This window comes from Aptenodytes forsteri, unplaced genomic scaffold, assembly GCF_000699145.1.
Source record: "Aptenodytes forsteri isolate BGI_AS27 unplaced genomic scaffold, ASM69914v1 Scaffold14, whole genome shotgun sequence".
NCBI classification, from domain to species: Eukaryota; Metazoa; Chordata; class Aves; order Sphenisciformes; family Spheniscidae; genus Aptenodytes; species Aptenodytes forsteri.
In genome coordinates, this window is record NW_008794457.1 from 542,886 (window position 1) to 563,232 (window position 20,347).

General features: G+C 46.5%; 1 protein-coding gene across 1 annotated transcript in view; it reads left to right on the plus strand.

The window, feature by feature from the left end:
• NLRC5 (NLR family CARD domain containing 5) overlaps positions 1–20,347 on the plus strand; it is a 63,060-nt gene that overhangs the window by 16,839 nt on the left and 25,874 nt on the right. Inside the window, exons 4-19 of the mRNA XM_009290747.2 lie at positions 1,007–1,069; positions 4,340–4,408; positions 5,692–7,447; positions 9,315–9,398; positions 9,748–9,831; positions 9,917–10,000; positions 12,251–12,340; positions 13,122–13,172; positions 14,072–14,137; positions 14,848–14,931; positions 15,895–15,978; positions 16,385–16,474; positions 17,082–17,147; positions 18,189–18,266; positions 18,993–19,076; positions 20,136–20,219. Coding sequence (XP_009289022.1) covers positions 1,007–1,069; positions 4,340–4,408; positions 5,692–7,447; positions 9,315–9,398; positions 9,748–9,831; positions 9,917–10,000; positions 12,251–12,340; positions 13,122–13,172; positions 14,072–14,137; positions 14,848–14,931; positions 15,895–15,978; positions 16,385–16,474; positions 17,082–17,147; positions 18,189–18,266; positions 18,993–19,076; positions 20,136–20,219 — 2,917 coding nt within the window. The remainder of the gene's footprint in view (positions 1–1,006; positions 1,070–4,339; positions 4,409–5,691; positions 7,448–9,314; positions 9,399–9,747; positions 9,832–9,916; positions 10,001–12,250; positions 12,341–13,121; positions 13,173–14,071; positions 14,138–14,847; positions 14,932–15,894; positions 15,979–16,384; positions 16,475–17,081; positions 17,148–18,188; positions 18,267–18,992; positions 19,077–20,135; positions 20,220–20,347) is intronic.

Genomic DNA, 20,347 nt, shown 5'->3' on the forward strand with positions numbered 1-20,347 from the left:
GCGAAGGGGGGGGGGGAGAAGGAGAGGGAGAGGAGAGAGAGAAGGAGAGGGAGAGGGAGGGAGGGAGAGAGAGGAACAAAACCCAGGAAGGAAAAAACCCAAGAGATAATGCAACCGCTCACTGCCCACCAACGGACGCCAAAACACAGCACTATACCAGCTACTAGGAAGAAAATTAACTCTATCCCAGCCGAAACCAGGACACTTTGCTTTACATGGCACACAGGGCAAGAGTCAGGATATTTGAGCTGTTGAACGGATTTTGTGTGAGGCCGTGGCGCAGCACGTGTGCCCGTTTGGAGCCTTGTTCTTTGTTGCTTCCTGCTGATGCTAGAGCTAGAAATAGCAGAGTACTGACCTGCACTCCCAGCTGGGAAACACTGGCAATCACAGTGAGAGGAATGAATGTACGAAGGCTTCCCATCTGATTTTGGAGAGCGATGCTTTCAGGCATGAGTTTATCTGAACAGAAGAGTCCTGGTGGCATGCGGACTCCTGTTTGGCCTGAGCAGGATCTCCCTCTGAAGCTCGGTGAACATTGTCGGTGGGGCTGGCTGTGCTGAGTGGGGTTTTTTGGAAGCTTGAGCTGTGCAGTGCGTCAGAAAAGGCCCTTGACTGGGCTGCTGACTGACTCTGCCAACGGTTTCATCACAGAAACACCTCCTTTGCAGGAATGGGGAAGAGTAGGGCTTCTCTTTTTGGCTTCGGTGTGGTTTTAAGTCAGCCAAAGCCGCCCATGCTCTGAGTTTGTATGTATCAGAGAGAAAAGTTGTTCCACTCCCTTGAAAGCAGAGGTTAACTGTATTTTAGAGCAATCTGAAAGGAAAAGATCGGATGGGGAGCCTGAAACCTGGCTGTGTTGCATCAGCCCTTATACTGACTCTTGGTTTGTACCAGTGTGTGTGTTGTGAGCTGCTTGCCCTTTGACTTTGGCCAGCAGCACCCCAGATTTCAAGAGCAGGACGCTCGCAGTAACTGTATTTCATTTCCAATCCAACTCGTTTAGGTAACTTCAGCCAGAAACAAGAAGCAGGCACAGATGTGAGCGCCCGGCCATCTGTGCCAAAAGGTAAGGCTGGAACAGACCCTGGGGTGCTATGCTCTGGGAGTTTATCTCCTCTGCCCATGGGCTGGGCAGGGGTACGTATGTCCCATGTTGGCCACAGCGCTGGCAGGGTGTGGGGAAGCCACTGCAACTTCAGGTTTGATTTTTCTGTTCTTGGTGCTTTCCAGATGAACCTCCCCTGTTTCGTTTTCTCTCCCTGAATTTCAGAAAAGTCTTGTTGGCCCTGACTCTGCTAAGGAACTCACTCATTTTAGTTCCCTAACCAAGGGAATCTCCCACCCACTCTGCAAAAGCCCCACTTTTTGTGCTTTTGCTGGGTTGGCTCATTGGTAGGTGGAGGAAGTTGGTTTGGCTTTTAAAGGAAGAGCAGGAAGACTATTCAGGAGCTGATCCAGCAGAAACCATTGCAGAGTTGTCAGAATCAGAGCTTAAAAGAACAGATAGTAGTAGTTCTAGCGCTTTCTTCAGGGGTGAATTTGGGACTGAGGCCTTCCTACCTAGTGCAGATCATGAAATGAGGGATTTATTTTCAAGATCCCTCCTCTTCCCCTGGCACTTTGCAGTGGCATCCATCACCAGAATGTCCATCAGAAGCCTTTGGTGCAATGTGAAAATACTGCAGGTATGTGCCACCACTGAGCGATGTCCCTGGGCCCTCATGTAACAGCTGCTGGAATAACTGGAAGCTGCTAAATTCTGAGTTGCCTTCTCAGTCACCAGGTATTCAGTTTCCAGAAAATGAAACACCAGCCCAGGTCCTCCCCACGTGAAGAGTCTCCCAGCAGAAAGAGAAAGAAAGGATGTGATTCTGGCATCCAGCTTTGTGAGAGGATAAACAGTGGAGGCAGCGGCAAAATAAATCCAAATTATCACAGAAAGCTGCCGTCAGTTTTCTGTGTCCTCCTGAAATGTGTGCTGGGGGAAAACAAAGCAGGAGGAAATGAAGCCTTGTGTTCTGCAGGCTGCAGCATGGGGGAGTCACTGAGCTGGGACCCTGGCAGTGCAGAGAGCAAAGTGCAGGCCTTGTGTCCTCTAGAGGTGCTTAACGTTGGTGGCAGGGAGTGGGTTTGGTGCTGGATTGCCCGTTGGTGAAAAACAGACGATTTGAAGGAAAAGCTGCTCTTCATTTTTTTCCTGCTGTGTGAATTTGGGGACTGGCTAAGGTTCACACTCACAGCAACAGGAGCTTCTTGCAGAGCTGTCTCTGGTTCTTGCTGAGGTTTGCCAGTGCCCTCAGTACCTTATAGCTTGTGTGTTTGCATCTGCTGTTTGCATTCCCTGCTCCTGGCCAGACAGAGGCAGGCTTTTAGCGCTTCTAGCGCTGCGCTCCCTGAGCAGTGAGCACTCCCTGCTTTGCCCGTCTCTGCTGGCATTACCCATTTTAAATCGTACCTCCCAGCCCACCGTTTGCAGTTCCAGCTGATGGTATGGTCACAGAGACACTTTTGCCTCTGCTTTTCACTCAGAGACTGCTTCTGAGTCAGGGCACTGCAAATACTGTACCTTGTGTGTCACATGCAGTTTTCAGATCTTGAAAACAAAAGTGACCTTTCTGTTCTGCAGACAGACCGCTGCTGCTAGCTGCTGTGCCGCCCTAGTGAGCAGCTGGTCAATCTCGCAAGTTGCTGGTGGAATAGAAATTTGAAAATAGTGCTGAAAGTTACTAGGACCATTTAAGAAAGGAAAGACTCATGCCTCTCTCAGTTCCTCCCGTTCTCTCCATCTGAGAGAGCACCATAAACGAACAAGGAATTAATCACCATAAACAGCCCTGGGAATCTGTGGGCTGTGCGTTCTCCAGAAATAGCTGTTCCCTGCCCTGTTCCCCAGGGTAACAGAGCAGTTCCTGTGCTCAAAGCAAGGCAGATGTATCGCCCAGCCTGCAAAAAGACTCGCCAGTGAGGTGGTTGTGGTCAGTCTTGGGAAATGCAGGGCAGCTTTTCCCAGCAGTATTTCTAGCTCTTTCACCCAGTGCTCTCTGGCCAGCTGAGCTTGTGGAGGCTGACCTGGCAGCTGGCTTCGTTCACAAGAAAACTTTCTGTGGAGCTGAGATATGTCTAGTCATTGACATTTCGTGCTCCTGCTTTCTTTCAGGTCCATCACCTGGGCTTATCCTGCTTTGGGTGGACTTAAATCCTAAGGAGGAGTGGAGAACAATTGAAAGACATTGGGCTGTGGGCTTTGCTACAGTGTGTAGCTGGGATATGTGGTACTGCTATTTGGTTTATCTCTGTCTCAAATCTGCCACGCTTCTTTCATATGCTCAGAACCACTTCCTCCATGCCTTAGGTTACTTTGCAGTGCTTGTGGTGTAAGTCTTTGATTAGGTTGTCTGTAGCCCTTAATGCTCTCTCCACTTCTGTATGCTCCTCCGAACCCAGAATTGCACATACCTCATTTTTTTTGCCTTCCAGCAGCTGTGCTGCCAGTAGGGTCATTTCCTAGGATGCTTTTTGATGGGCTGTGGCGATAGTTTTTTGCTAAGGTTCTGGCACTGCTTAGCACTGTGCTTCTAAGCAAATGAGGGGATTGAGCAAAAGGATCTGAGCATCATTTGCTAAACCTAACACATTTCTTGCAAAACATGCCTTTTAAAATTCACGTTGTTTCCTGCAAAGATTTTCAAAGCCAGGCTTCCACCAGCAGCTTGTACCTCCCTGTTTCTGATGTCCCAGCTGCTGTTGGCTGAGAACAGTAAGATTTGGATATTAACAGCTCTGTGAAGTGTAAAGTCACGTTCCAGTATTAGATAAATGTTGAATCCTTGTAGCTGATCATGTGTCCCAGCGAGGAGGAAGGACCTACTTAACTTCTCTGCAAAAACACTCAAGTGGATAGAACAGGGAAGTAGCAGATCACACTGTGGCAGGCAAGATTGATGTTATCCACTAGGAAAATCTATATAAATAAACTGAAGTGTTGGAATGAATTGCCTGGAGAAGTTCAGGGAGCTCCATTACTGAAGGTCTTTAAACCAGCCCAGACCCCTAGGTCACTCCTGAGAGGTGTAGCATATTCGGAGTGGGACAAGAGGATGGGTTAGCCTCATGAGGACCAGCCCAAGCTGTCTTTCTATAGCTAGAGGCACCTCTGCTTTTACTTCAACATTTGCAAAAGCAGTTCTGTAAACTCAGCTTGAATTTGCAAATAGTTTTGTCTCTCCAATTTTGCCTCTTCAGCTCCCCAAATGCTTTGCTGGAGAGTCTTGCCCAGCTCTAATAAGCTGCCATTCAAAATGCTCTTTTGACGTGTTTCTGACTTCTCAATTTTCAGGGTTTGCTGGCCGCCGCCGCCATCGCAGCAGCTCTGTGAGTGATAAGGATGTTAAGCAGCAACGACTAGGTATGTAGATGTTCCAGAAGCAGAGTGGTGGTGTGCTTTCCTCTGAGGAAGGACCTATTTAACTTCTTTGCAGAAACACCCAAGAGATCAACCTCCCGCATTGAGGGAAACTTTTGTTTAGTAGCTGCATAAACTCTTAATGCAACGGGTTATAAAATATACAGACAATGGGACCTGGCAAATAACAAGAAACATCCATTTCCATCCATTAAATCTACCTGAGGAGAAGGGATGCAGATGGCATAGGCTAAGAACTCCCTTAAAGTGTGATATGCCAGTAAAGCATTCAGTTGTAGGTCATCCCTGTATTTGTTTGCTTTTTTTTAATGAAATCAGGAGACATACTGACAATTTAAAACCCACTAAAGGCTCCACAGTTTCCCTAGCACATTAAAAACTCGTATGATTTCAGCTCACCCTAAAGTAGAGAAGTAACTGAATAGATGAGCAATGACAAAGTCGAGGCAGAGTAATTCCAGGAAAGGCTGGGTAGCCTGAGCAGACCTGCGAACTGTGTAACAGCAGCGCCCACATCCTTTCCTTCATCATCTGTCCTTCTTGACCCTTTTCTACCAATGCTTTTAGCCTTGCAGTCCCCACGGCCCAGCGTGGGGGCTGGCGCTGGCGCTGCCCAGCGTCTGGTGGGGGAACACAGGGAGCATGGCAAAGCTGGCAGCTGCAGCTGGGCTGGAGCCAGTGTTTGACCGAAAGTTTGCATACAGGAAAGTTCTTGAGGAGGTGCTCCCAGGAGGCCAGATCTCGTCTGTTGGCAAAACTCAGCAAACTTAACAGCAGTGAGGATGGGGTTTTTCAGAAGGTGCTGAGCGCCCTTAATTATCACCACTGTTCTCTCTTCAACAAAGAGATGCTGATACCATCAGGGATCTCAGATTCTCAAAGCAAAAGATATGTCTGCTCTGAGGTGCAGATAGCTGAGCAAGCATGGCACGAGGCCAGCATGGGTGAACAGGGAGCTAGTGAACAGGGAATTATATGCATAATACACCAATATCTAATTCTCATCTTAAAGAGATAATAACATTTAGTTTTTATAGAAAACTGTTTCACCTTTTCCATGAATTTTCTTCTTCTTCGGCCCCTGTGCAAAAACAGGAAAAATTATGGGTTATTTTCATGTGTTCAAAATCTGCCATCTTTACCCAGCTCGGTGGAGCAGCCTCTGATCAGGGCCATTGTTTCGCTGTGTGTGAGTGGTAGTATTTTGGATCTGTCATGGCTCAGAACTAACTTTTTCACCCTCACTCTGTTGTCTTCTCTCTCAGATTCAGCTGAGAAGTACCGGCATCTCCTCATCGACTCTATCCGCCAGAGGTATGGAAGCAGGAGAGCAGCAGGAACAGCAGCACAGGAACAAACGCAGCCACTGGCTTTCAGCCAAGCCTTTGTCAACCTTGTCATTCGGCACAGCAAAGCCTCCCACTTAAAAGAGAGAACAGATAAACCCCGACCAGATGTGGCAGGTGCTCCTGAAGCAGAAGAATGTGTGGATACAGCCGTGAAAGTGTCAGATCTATTTTGTAGTGTGGTCCCATCGGGCACGACGAAGGTGATCTTTTTGTTTGGTAAACCAGGTACAGGCAAGACCATGCTAATGCACAGGATTTGTCAGAAATGGGCAGAAGGTGTCCTACCTCAGTTTCTCTTCACTTTCTTGTTTGAGTTTCGGCAGCTGAATTTATTAAAAAGAAAATTGACTCTGAAGGAGCTTTTGTTTGACCTGTTCCTTCAGCCAGAAGACAGCCCTGATGCAGTGTTCCAGAACCTCCTGGAAAATGCCTGGCGTACACTGATCATCTTTGATGGGCTGGATGAGTTTGCAGCTAATATGGACTTGTCGTCCTCTTCTAAGGGAGGCCCAGCTCTTACCTCCCGTATGTCCATATCTGAGCTCTTTGTAGACCTCTGTCACGGGAAGCTCCTGCCTGGTTGCACAGTGTTGGTCACCAGCCGACCTAAGAGACTACCTAACTTCTTATTAAACACAGTAGATCTGCTAGCAGAAATTTGGGGATTTGACCATGAGAAGGTTGAAGAATATGTCAGCCACTATTTTCATCAGCATTCATTCAAAGAACAAGCCATTGCTCACCTGAAGAACAACACCAAGCTCCTCAGCATGTGCCTCATCCCTGCTCTGTGTTATGTTGTGTGCGTTTGTTTGGAGTATTTGCTCCTTAAACATCAGAGGAGTGTGGAGCTCCCTCAGACTATGACACAGTTTTATATCAAAATGCTTCTCATCTTCATAAACAAACAGCAGGGAGAGCATGCAGATGGCGAGGCGACTCAGCTGAACTGCAACAAGAAGGCCATTTTGGGTCTGTGTGATCTTGCACTGAAAGGCCTGGAAGATAAGAAGCTTGTATTTTATGTTGGTGATATTCCAGAGCACGTGAAGGAATTTGCTTCCTTACATGGGTTGCTGACTGTCTTTGAGGTGAAGACGAGTGGCACTTGCCCAGAGGCTGGCTATGCCTTTGTGCACTTGAGTTTGCAGGAGTTTTTTGCAGCACTGTGTCTCATGGTAAGTAGGAGGGTGGACAAGAACTACCTGAAGAAGAAGTTCTCTTTGAAGTCAAAGTGGACTTTAAAGAATGAGGCAAAGACCGAGTTGATGGAGAGTTTTCACATCTTTCTCTCAGGCTTGTCATCAAAAGAATGTAGGACATTTCTCATGCTGCTAGCTGAACAAGATGAAGCTTGGGTGCAGGATAAGCAGGACGCAATCCTGCAGTCTCTCAAGAAACTGGCAGCCACTCATCTGACAGGGCCTAAGGTCATTGAGCTCTGCCACTGCACGTTTGAAACGCAAGACCTTAAAGTAGCCCAGCACATCGGGAGCCTGCTGAATTTCAAGTACGAGTTTAAAAACTTCAGACTGACACCTCTGGACATGTCGGCTTTGGTTTTTGTCATAAACTCGGGCCGGGATTTGACTTACTTGGATTTTGCAGGATGTCTCATGGACATTGACTCTTTGGAGGTTCTGGCCGGCTGTAACAATATAGAGCACTTGAGGTAAACACACTGAGTGCTGTGAGCTGGTGGGTGGAGAGAAGGGCTAAGGGGCTGGAAGGGCAAGCCTAGTATTTGTTTTAGAAGGGAGAGAAAGAAGGTGTGAGAAATTCTGAACAGCATAACTTTGATACTGAAGAAATTTATGAAGTAATGAATTTATGAGTGATTGAAGGATAGTAAGGTGATAAATCCATTCTGGCTGTATTTTTAATATGTTTCTTTGATTTGATTAAAACAATCAAACAACAGGGTAGTTAGTGTAGTAAATAAAAGAGAAAACGATAGGCATTTCTTGACAATACAAAGGCAGGGTGAGTCCTGCAAGCAAATGAGAAAGTTGTGATCTAAGTGAAATCACCATAAGCCAGATGAACAGGAGGTGACAACTGCACTCTCAGGTGTTCTCTGTCAGTGCTTTGCTGTAATGCTGGAAGGACTTCTCAAGGAGGATCTTTTTTGGATCCTGTCGTGGAACGGGTCTCATTCTGTATTTCTGTGAATGACTTGGAGGAATACGTGTAGAGTTTGCTAATGTGGAGAAGGTGGGGAGCAGCCAGGGTGAGAATTACCTTGACCTGAAGGGAATGATGTTGTCTGCTGTGAAGCAGAGGAGCAGAAACAGAGACGTGAAAACTGCTATTCCTGGATATTGATATCATTGTAAAAAGGACAGTAATCGGTTGTTCTCTGCCTCCATTAAGAAGAATAGGAATACCATTTAGTTTACTGTTAGAAAAGTTTTCTGATGATACATCCTAACTCTAAATTGCTAATGCAGGCACAGGGCAGTGCACGGAGTCCTCTGCTTTCAAAGAGCAGATTAGGCAGATGCCCGGGGGTGGTTGGGCTGTTCCCTTGCATTAGGAGAATGGAACAGGGGATTTCGGGGGGTTCTTCCTCAGCTCATACGCACTCAGGTCCGTGCCTGCTTTCGTTTATGGTCCACAGGATACTAGCACTCTGAGTACTGTCTGTTGGAAGGGCGGGCAAAGGGCAGTGGGACCCCGAGCATTTCAGCTGCATGTTGCTTGTACAGAACCTGTCTAAAGAAGAAGCATCGCCTCAGGCGTGTTCCTAGTGACTGTGGGCCATGTCCGTCATGCCGCTGCACCTCTGCAGCTTGTTCCTGACTCCCTCTGGTTTAGGGGAAGGTGGCAGGGGCACCTAGGGCAACAGGGCCATAGGTGGGTTTCTGCTCTCATGGCCCCCAAACACGCTGTGGGAGACCTGCAACCCAGGGTGCTTTGTACCAATACATCCCGTAATCAGTACAGCCTGCAACTGATTCAAAGGGGAGCTTGTGTGCATGAAAGCTTACCTGTTTGTCTGTTTGTTTTTTCCAACACCACCAGTTCCTTCTATAAAAGAGGTACTTTCCCTAAAAACCTCGTCTCTTTTATATTTTGGACAACTCTGGCTGCTCTGCCACCCAAATGTAAAATATCTGTCCTGAAATCAACCCTCTCGTAACTCAGCAGCTCATCACGTGGGAGCTGTTAGACACCCTCTGTTTGTATGAGTTTGGTTTGCCCCTGTGTGACCTCCCTTGTCTCCAGGGTCCCGACTCTTGTGGGACACGCAATAGGGCTGACTCTTCATCTGTGGCAGCACTTGCTCATGGTGCCACTGTACCAAAAGGCAGAAGCCATCTCTTGAGGTATTTGCAGTTGATGCACAAGTGTAATGTTTTTTTTTTTTTAAAACAGGTGTTTGGAAAGATAAAGATGCTGCAAAAAAGAGCATGATACAATGGGTGTTAAGAAAGAAATTCAATGCTTTTTTTAAATCGTGTTTTAACCTGCTTTGTGGGCTAGCTTATTTCAGTTTTTGTTGTGTTTATGTTTTTTCCCTTTTCTTTGTGTTTTAGCTTTCGTAGTAGGAGATGTGGCGATGACTTTGCTTCTGCTCTTTCAAAGAGCTTACGAGGAATGGGGAGCCTGAAGAAACTAGAGTAAGTCTTTGCTTGTAAGGTCAGAGCCTTCTCTCTTTCTATCTGTCCTCTGTTTCTATCTTGCAGTTGAATTACATCTACTCACTCAAGGCTGATCTGCTCTGTGCAGCACTCTATAGAGAATAACGCAGTGCTATGTGGAGCAGCACGGATACGTGTGGCTCTTGTTCTATGCTGGTATCAAGAGGAGTGTTGCGTTGCCCTGGTTGAGAAGGAGTCAGGCCAACTCCTCTCTGTGCTGGTGTGCTGGGAGTGCAGTGCAGGCCCACATCCGAGACAGGCTTGCTGTGCGCTGCACGGGATGCTAGTTCTTCCTCTGCTTGGTTTGAATGATTCTTTCTTTTTCCAGGTTGACGGGCGGGAGCATCACAGCTGAGGGGATGACTAACTTGGTCCAGGCTTCATCACAGTGCCTCCAGCTTGAGGAAATAAAGTGAGTCTGTTGTGGCAATGCCCCTCAAATCAACCGCTCATTCCTTGGGGACCTGGGGTACTAATGAGGATGAGTCTGTGTGCAGCTTGCAGGACAATCGGATACGGGATCCGGAGGTGAAGAGAGTGATGGACCTGTTCTCCAGAATGGAAAAGCTGAAGAAAATAGAGTGAGTAAAAATGGCTTAAACCTATTAAAAATGGTAGCCACTATGAAGCCAAGCATAGCGTCAGAGAGAGTTTAAATCCTCATCAGAGCAGAGTTGCTGGATGTCTCTGTAAGGGGTGACATTCGCTCTTAGAGATGCCAGTGGGGGACGTGTGGGGCACTAAGCTGAGGCACAGACATTTAAATGCAAGCAGGGCTGTGCTGGAGGCCTCGCTCACTTTGAGATAGACACAGCCTCACAGTTCTTACCCAGGTGTTTTAAAATAATCTCAGGGGAGTCCTGGCACCACTGACACCTCTCCAGGAATTACAATGCACGTGCTCAGCTTGGTGCCTGGCATGACTTTTTCCTCTTCTACCTCCTCACCTCTCTTCCCCTTGGTCAGGCTCAGATTGAGATGCCTCACCTCTGCATAAGAGAGGATGGCTCTATCCGTGTCTTCCCAGCCTTTTTGCTAGCCCTCTTCTCCTGTACTCCTTCTTCTAACACTCCTGTAACAGCACAGTGCTGAATGAGAGGGACTGATGGCTAGGAAAACTCCCAACATGGATCTGCATCTTTTTAGGTGGAGAGAACCAGCCTGATTTGTGAAGGGATCTAAAGCCTTTGAAAAGCTAGCAGGGGCAATTTAAGCAGCAGCAGGCAAAGCAGAGCAAAGCAGAACTGCTGCAAGTGTTGGAGTCTCAGTGTAGTTTGCATTACAGGAGAGGGGTAGCCACAAAGCTGTGCTGCCCCTGCGGGAAGGCGAAGCCGCAGCACTGCCTGCCCACCCCAGTTAAAAGGGAGTGACTCTGCCTTTAAAGGTCTTCCACATACCCCTGGGCGCAAGCAGGTGAACCCCAAATACCTGCAGTTATTGCTGGACCCCATCCCGGAATTAATTACTGGCTTCGCAGTATGATTAGAAGTGTTTGGAAAGAGGGAGGAAAGGGGAACCGTACCTGCTCCTCTGCTTTCCTGGGCACACTGGATAACAGCTTGTGGGAAACGCCAGCATGTCGCCAGTGAAGCAGCTTATCATATGGAAAGAGTAGGAAGCCAGCCTCATTCCTTCACACATTTCTATTACACACATACAGTGGTGTTGTCACGGATGATTCCTTCGAGGCTCACAGGAATGGTGCTCTGTGGCCCTGAGAACAAGCAGAGGATTTGTAGAAGCAAGACCTTATGTGTCATATTTAATGAGGTTCAACAAGTAGTGAAACAGAATAAACATGCAATTAAAGAGTAAATCCTTAGAAGTTGCTAGTGTTGTGTCTTCGGGGATGTTGTAAATGTGAGGGTTTAGACCATACTACTTCAATATGCCATACTTAAATTGGATTTGTTACAGCAAGAGTTTAAGTGCACTGTAAGCTGGTTGTGTAGTCATACAGGTATAAAGTACATTCCCTACATAACCCAAAAATGGTTAATGATTCTTCTGTTGCACATAGAGGAAGTATCTCTGATTCTAAATTTAGGGGAGCTATAGCTTGCAGAGAAGAACTATGATCTGATAAAGCTTTTGTTGGGTCCTAAATGCAAAATTCTGAAGCTTTGGAGAAATCCCCTAACTAAAAGTATGTGTGTGTCCTGGTTTCGGCTGGGATAGAGTTAATTTCCTTCCGAGTAGCTGGTACAGTGCTGTGGTTTGGATTTAGCATGAGAACAATGTTGATAACACCCCAATGTTTTAGTTGTTGCTGAGCAGTGCTTACACTAGTCAAGGACTTTTCAGCTTCTCCTGCCCTGCCAGCGAGAAGCTGGGAGGGGGCACAGCCAGGACAGCTGACCCAAACTGGCCAAAGGGCTATTCCATACCATGGGACGTCATGCTCAGTATAGAAACTGGGGGAAGTCTGGCCGGGGTGCGGCTGCTGCTCGGGGACAGGCTGGGCATCATTCGGTTGGCGGTGAGGAATCGTTTTTCATTTGCATCACTTGTCTTTCTTGGGTTTTATTTCTCTCGCTTTTTGTTATTTTCCTTTTCATTACAATTTATAATTATAATTATAATATTATTTTATTTCAATCATTAAACTGTTCTTATCTCAACCCACAAGTGTTCTCACTTTTACTTTTCCGATTCTCTCCCCCATCCCACTGGGGGGGGGAGTGAGCGAGCGGCTGGGTGGTGCTTAGCTGCCAGCTGGGGTTAAACCACTGTTTCAGGGTGTTTGGGTGTGGAGCAGAGGGCATTTGCGTAACAAAAGAGTGTGCTGTTGGGTCCAGCAGCTGAGGTTGTGTTCTTCCTCATGTTCACAGTCTGAGCAACAACGATCTTTCCTTGAAAGCTGTTCTCATTTTGGCAAACGAAGTCATCGCGTGTCAAAACGCTGCTGAACTGCGTGTCAGGTATCAATGCATGAGCGCTGTTACAAAAACAAACATGTTGTCTCTTTTTAGATGCTGACTTTTTAAATGGATACTGGTTTACAGTTTAATTGTTGGCTAATGAAAGTCAACAAAAATTAATTTTAATCCTTTTTGTTTTCTGTTTGAAACAAAATTTGAATTCATCACATTATGGACTTTCTCTTTGTATTTTTTTAATAGGTCATTTTATCCTTGGTCTGTAAATTGATTTGCAGGGTGTAATATTTCTTCCTATATAACAGAGTTTAAACTTGCTTTTAAGCTCTGCAATATATCAACCGGGAAATTCTTTACTAGCTAGCATAAATTTGCTATAAATCAGCTAAGTTTACTGAAAAGGTATGGATTTAAGTAGCTGTAGCTCTATGTTCCTTTAAATTACAGGTTTTGGTGTTTTCATAGCTCCAGGATGACAGAGAAAGTGTAGAATTTTTAAATCCTAGCTCTTACGGTTCTAAGTTTAACAGGCCAAATTAATCCTTGGTGTAACTCAAGGGAAGTCAAATTGCATACAGCTTTTTCTTATTTTTCTTGCTGGAGTGGAGTTTCTACTGAACCTCTTTCCAACAAACCGCTGGTCTTGCAAAAAATCCTCCCAGCCCAATCTTAACTGTTTTACTCTCTTGTCTGTACTGCAGCCCCAGTTCAACATGCAGAGTGTCCTGTCCTCTAGCCACATTTAGTCCTTACTAAGCACCTCTACTAAAGAAATGGCATCCTTCCACCTGTGCCCTAACATTGGCTTCGATCTCTTTTTCAGGAAGGACACAGTGATGATATATTTTTCTGGCCCATCTGGGAAAGTTCCAAGGTGAGAAACTGCACTTGGGGTTATGCTATGTTCAGAGTTGTGCTGATTCAAACCATCAGCTTGGTGTCACTATAAACCACTCCAGCGACAGAACTGGTTGCCTCTGCCCTTGCATCTGGCAGAGCTGGATCCACCTGAGAAGGGTAGCCAAAATAGCTGGTCTTTGCACAGACCCACCAGCCAGTTCCACAAAGGCAATGCCTTACTGCCTGTGTAAGCTTGAAGTGCTGTGTTCCTATTGCAAAACTGCTGATGCTGAAGCCAATGGACAGTGGAATGTGAGGATAAATAAAGGAGAAGCCTTTGCTCCTTCTCTGGCTGGCCCCTATGTTCTCCCTGCCTGTGCATACTTTTGAAGGAAGGGGGGATTTGACCCTAATTAAGAAACTACGAAACAATCTCTTGTTCCTTGATAGGGAACTCACTTTGCCCTGTGCTGTGCGGTCCTCAAGGGACCTCACAATATTTGGCATGCATGTGTGAACTGGTGCAGCCTGGCCCTGAGTCAGCCAGAAACTGCTCCTATTCAGATGCCTGAACATCCATCTTGTGCTGTTGTAGGCAGCCTGGCACAGGTGGGTATGTTTATCCCTTCCTGTGGTGGCACAATCCCACATGGAGGCAAAACATCCTGCATCTTAGTAGTGCCTTTGAATTGGGTCTCAGTTGTCAAGTTGATTCAAATGTACAGTGAAATCCCGTGTGGACACCCCCTGTGCTCCCATCTCCTGATGGAGGTCTTCTGGCTCTTGAAAATCGCTTAACCTTGCATGGAATGGCTGGACGGAACACAGACCTTATGGTTTCTTCCAGAAAACTTCCAGAAAATACTAACCAGCTCCCAGGTCCTCATATTTTGTCAAGGCATATTAAAGGTCAAATATTTTGCTTGTTTGCAGATCTTTGGATTTGAGGTGGGAGGAGAGGAAGGAACATGTAATTCCAGCTAGACCTGTGAAGTTATGGTAAGAGAAGGCATTGAAATTCCTGCTGGTGAATGTGATTTGCAGATGACAGGTACTACAGAAGGACAAGAACAGCAGCTTGTGTTGGTCCTTAAGGACAGAGGATACTTCCACATACGAAAAAGTTTGAAATAAACCTGAATCAGTAAATAAAAATAACAATAGAAATCCCTATCTGGCCCAGCCGGTGGCTTTATTTCTTGTGTGTTGGGCCCCACAGCCCTGGAGAGGCAGAGTTCCCTTGATAATGCCCATCTTGCCATATGTTCCTACAGCCACCAAAGGCATGAGCCGTATTGTTTTCTTTCTTGCCTGGGCTCCAGGAAAGAGTAGTGGCTTTCTCAAAATAGGAGAACTCAGGCGTGTTACCTGATCATGTTAAAGCTGGGAAATGTCCCCTTACCTCCTTCTCTTTCCCTCACTACTCTGCACAACAGGAACAATTACATCCATCCCCTTCTCGTGGATGGCAGCGCCAGGCGGCTCTGACACAAGGCGTTGCACTTGCACAGCACTCTGCAAGTGCGTCCCTCTGCACTCCTTTTGCAGCACCAGCTGCAGAGAGGCAGAGTAATATGCCCAGGATTGTGTGGCAGAGCGGAGAGTAAAACCTCCCTCTCTTGGTACTGCTTCTGTGTGCCCTCATTTGGAGAGACACCAGAAATGCCTGGGCCCCACTGTCGGTTCACTGCTCATTAACCTGTTCACAGCTTGCAGGATCGCAGCCTGTCTTCCCAACATGTAAAGGAGATTGTTGCCATTCTGCAGAGCTGTCCCTGTCTCTCCGAAGTGGAGTAAGTGCCTCCTTTCCTTCCTGTTGAGTGGCTGCAGGTGGGTGGCGGGGAGCAGGGGATGGGGCCTGACCCCAAGGAAGGGTCCCAGCACTCTGTTATGTCTAGTGGGATCCTGGTTAGGGATTTTTGGTGAGGTTCAGCAGGAGGTGAATGCTGAGCAACCTGTCACAAACCTGTGACAACCGCAGCTTCTGGCTCCCTGAGACTGTAACCAGAGAAGCCAGTTACAGAGCAGACCCTGCTAACGAAGCAGTGCGGCACTCTGGAGGCAGTATGGAACCGTCCCAGAGGCACAGCTCCTCCAGCAAATCCTCTGAGCCAGTGAAGGGACACAGATTGCTTCTGTGTTGTCCCTTTTGTCTCCCAGAGCCATCCAGCTCTGTTGGGAGAAGTGAGCGGAGGAAGGCAAGAGATCCACTTCATAACCTGCACATGGCAATGAGTATCATCCCTACCTTTCCTTATTTGCCTATATATGAGGCCATCTGGATTTGGCTGTAAAGCTCTCCTTCTAGCCTATCTGCCCTGGAAAATGCAGGAATATCTGTTGCAAGACGGTTCAGTCCAGACTGTATCTTGAATTCAGCTACACCTCAAACCCCTGTTTTCTAGCTCACTGATTTGAATTGGGATCTGGAGATCTTTGTCATCCAGTGTTTTCTGCCTTCCTTTCTTCCTTCCAGAGGGACAGTAAACACTCACTCATTTGGTTTCTTGTTTTGTACTCCCACTTAGGTTTTCTAAAGTAAGACGTTTTTGGGGCTAAAGCATGGATCATGTTGTCCTAGGGATAAACCTTTGTCTGAAGTTGCTTCACGCAGAGATAAGCAGGGAAGATTGATCTGGGACAGAAGAACAGTCCAGACAAAAAAGCAATTGTAGGAAAGGGAAAGCGAGCAGATTTTGAGGGCTTTGTTGTTTATACTGTTCAAAACGGGCCCCACTAACTGGAAAATGCCTCAGTTTATCAGGTAACAAGCTTGGAGATGAAGGCTGCAGTTGCCTGCTGGAAAGCCTCCCTTGGATACCAATTTCAAAGCAGCTGGAGTAAGTTGTTGCCTTGTACAAAACCAAATTGCCCTCTTTTCTTGAGCCTGGCAAGGACCGTACAGAGATGCTGAGCAGGGATCCGGGAGGCAAAGGCCTCACCCAGACCGGTGCTACAGAAGCAGCTCTGAGCACTCTTAATGAGACTCAGCCCATGAGGCTGTTCAGCCTGAAGTTGGTCACTTGCTCAGAGCATCGCGCATGAAACTGTTCTCAGTGCATCTGAAGTGCTGAAGTGCCCTTTCATTAAAACCCCTTTCTCAGGAGTAGTGGTCCTGTGTGTTTTCCACCATGCCAGTTCTGAAGTGAAATGGGTTCAAGCATGCAGCACACTGATGACCACTTCCACTAGGACAGTCCTGGGTGATTTCAGTGACCAGCTAATTGCCTTTTTTATCTTTCTTAGTCTCAGTCAAAACTGCCTCTCTGTTAATGGCATTTGCAGTCTGTTGAAGTCAGTAAATACCTGCCAGAAGATGATGGAGGTACAAGTCAGGTATGTAGGTCTTGAATCATTCCTGAGGTTAATCCCAATATACAAGTCTGAGAGTTAGATTCTGAGATTTTTCTTGAGTCACCTCGGAAGTGGGGCGGGTGAAGAACATGTCCAAAGATGATTACTGACACTTGGTAATACATTGCTGTAAGCTGATTTTATCTGAGCCATCAACCAGAATTTGAGAAGGTACAGAACTGTGTGTCCTCTCATGCGTGGGGGCAGTTTTAGACTCTTTCCTGCTCTCTGCCCTGGGAATTTTTGGAGAGAGCGTCTCTGTGGAGTGTGAGAACTGGTGACATCTCCTGGAGTTGGAGCTGGAAGTTCCCTCCTATTACTTTCCCTTGGAAACCCCCTGGAGTTCAAGCGTAACAATTTTGTCTGCACTTTCTCTAACGGTTCCGAGAAACTGGGTCATCTGATATTGCTTAGTTTGATCCACCCAGGATTTAAAACTAATGGAGATTGTCTTTTGCTTGCTTTGGGAGTGTTTTAAGTGATTGGTGTCACCAAAGAGTTTTGCAGAACAAAATCAAGCATTCTTAAAACAAGAATTCCTGTAAATAACCAAAACGTCACATCGATTGACTCCTTCTCTTCTTCACAGCCTTTGTCATGAGACTGCAGTCCTGAGGTTTACAGAAAACGGAGAGTTTGCTTCCCTTCCTCCTAGGTAGAGTGTGTGTGCACAAATGGTGTTTTCCCAGCACGTCATTTAGTTCTTACATCCTGTTTAGGTACCAAGGGTAACACTTCATCTCACAGCAGTTCTTGTCCACCCTCCCCTCTGAATCTAAACGTAGTATTTTCTCCTGGTTTTCTAAGCCACTTCGGAAGTTGTCCACAGCCTTCTATAGTGTTTGATTACGTTTTATGTCTCTAGGGGACATTTCAACCCACAGCATCCTAAGCAAAGCAGGCTGTTGAATGACAGCTGTGCTATCTGATAATAGTGAACAGTAAAAAAACAAGTGAACCCCACACCTCCAAACCAAATTTCAAAAAGATTCACAGATCCCTGCATGTTTAAAACCATCTAGTTCACTACACTATGCATTCTGGATCATGGTACTCCTAAATCAAAATAAATTTGGAGTATTATTTTTCCCTGCAGAAAATTATGGGTCAAACCAGCTCAACCCAAATGTTTTGTTTGAGAAAAGGTTTCCTGTTGCTCCTGGAGCTGTAGGTTCATTTATTTATGCCCTTGTTCTCCATGGACTGAGCCCACTGTAAAACAGTATTTCCCACAGTACACCTGCATCCCACCGCTTAGCTGGGGAGGAACAGCAGGGCTGTCATGGGATGCAACCCAGTTGTTGTGGCTATGCTTTAAAGGGAGTGACAGCCTGAGACATACGATCTGTGACTCCTTAAGGCACCAGGTGACATTTCAAACTCAGATATTTTAGGATTGGGTGTTCCATTTATTTATGAATAGTCAGTTTTTTGCGCAGACGTGGACTCTTTTCACAAAACGTGTTTAGGCAAAAGCTGAATTCTCCATCAAACTGTAGCTTAGATGAGAAATCTGTCTTTTCCCCTTCTCCCCAGTTGCCTGCACGCTCAAGTATTTGGTTAATCACTGAAAGAAAGAAGAGCTTGCTATTGGCAAGGTATGGGTGTGGGCTAGAGCCAGGGTAGCCACAGGGACCTGCCAAATTGCTAAAGCCTAAGTGGTTTACCCTTGTCTGGTTTTGTGCTCACTTACTAGGGAAGAGCCTGTATTCTCTACCGATGACCAACAGTATGGAGGGGAAAACCAGACACCTACTGCTTCAAAAAAAATAAGGTACCATGGCGAATTTTCCTTGTATTTCATGCATGTCCTACCTCTGGATCCTATAGCTGATGTCACCTGCATCTCCAAGGTGCATCACAGGAGAGCTGGTAGAGGCCCCTTCAGTCAGTCATTTGTCACTGTGTTCACAGTCCCAGCTTGCAGCACTAGAAGCTCTGTTTTTAGCATCTGTGATTTTCTACAGGAGTCAAAACAGATTGTGGGTTGTGTATCTCATTCACAGAATTGGTGTGGTGATTGTGCGGTTACTGCATCGGCTCCCGTGTGGGCGGTGGGGGAGCTGGTGGTGACAGAGCTTGTGATGTTGGGGGGGTTCTCTACCGGTATTTGGAGAAATGCATCCTAAGCTGGACCCGTGTTCAGATGCATATCAGATCATGCTCTTACTCCAGCACAGAGTGCGCCTGTCTGTTTTGTAGGCTGCAGTGAGGAAGGAAGAAGTTGTGCCTAAAGCCTTCTAACCAGGACCTTGGGGACCTGGTTCTTTGTTGTGCCACAAGTTTTCTTTACCTTGTCTCTTTATTCTCTGTTTGCAGACAAGAGCTGAAAGTACAGATTATCAGTTGTTGCAGCCATAAAAAAAAAGCAAGATATTTCAAGGGGATTTTTAATTTCATTATTATCTCCTCGTTTATTCTCTGGTTTTCTGAAGGAGTGAAGTTTAGAAGCTTTTTGCAATCCTGCAGACATGGACTATTGATTTCTCTTTCCCCGTAGACTGACAGACAGTCGTTTTCAAGCCAGTGACCTGGAGAAGCTGTGTGCAGTCCTGAAGGAATGTAGCAGCATCTCCGAGCTGGAGTGAGTCCTTCTTAACTCTTATGGTCTTTATCTGCAGCTCTTTGGAATATGGAGAAAATGCCACTTGTTTGTTCTGCAGTGTTGTACGGAGAATGGGGTAGAGACGTAGCCTTACGAAAGGCGTAGCTTTACGTGGGGTAATATCCTTTGCCAAGGAGACATACAGTTCTAGTGCTCTCTTAGGGCAAAGGTTGCAGGACATAAATCTAGAAAGGGGCTGTTTGATCACTTAGCCTGACTTCAGGTATTAAAAAAGCTGTAAAACCTTGCCCTGTCATTTTTGCCTTTGGGCCATTTGGGAGCAAAGCTGCAGAGCATGAAGAATCCCACCTAAAATGAGGGTGGCAGCCTACGTTTTTGCTGGTGATCCCACATATGGTGTGCTTCAGCACCAAAGCACTTTCTTCTGTTAGCGCTGTGTGTGGGGAGTCATCCTTTTTGCTGACACCGAGAGGTGAGCAGACCCAGCCCTGATGGAAAGGCTAGCCGACACACACCCCCGCATCTAGGTTTTGAGGACAGAACAAGGACCAGCACAAGCACGTAGTCTGTCTGCCACCACCTGAGGGCTGGCTATTCCCTTAGGCCTGGTAGCCCGTGGAAGAGATTTTTAGCCTTTGCTCTTCTTAAGCAATCACGTCCCGTGACCTCACATGGGCCATAGCCCATTGCAATCCTGAGGCTCTAATATCAGAGCCTAATATCCTTGTCCAGGACTAACCCGTGGCTCCTCTGTTGGGCCTGTCCAGGTTGATCATTTCTCAGAGCTGTGGACTTCTGGTCCCTGGTAACTGCGTTAAAAAGCACTGTCAGTCCAGAGGGGTCACTTGGTGGACGTGAGAAAAGGATGAGCCCTGAACTAGGTTTCTGGCTGTCTTATGTTGGTTAATTCCAGTCTTTGGTTTCCATGTAGGCTTTAGTTGTCACTGGAGAGGGGCAGTGCATATGTTGTTTGGATTAGGGTGCCCATGTTCTGCTTTCAGAGCTCTTGTTACTAAGAGTTGATTGTGCCTATTGTTTTTTATCTATGAAAATTAAATGCCTTTCTTTAAATCCTAGCCTATCAAATAATTATCTGGGAGACGAGGGACTTTTGCAGCTGTTTCAGTTCCTCCCGAATTTGAAAATGTTAAGTTCTCTCAAGTGAGTAGCTCCTGTTTCCCTTGCTCATGGGTGGGTTTTTGTGGGAGTATTGGTTGTGGAAGCACAGTCCACATTTGGGAAGGGCTCTTCAGGATCAAGTGCAGTTATATTCTGTGTCTGTTGAGGGT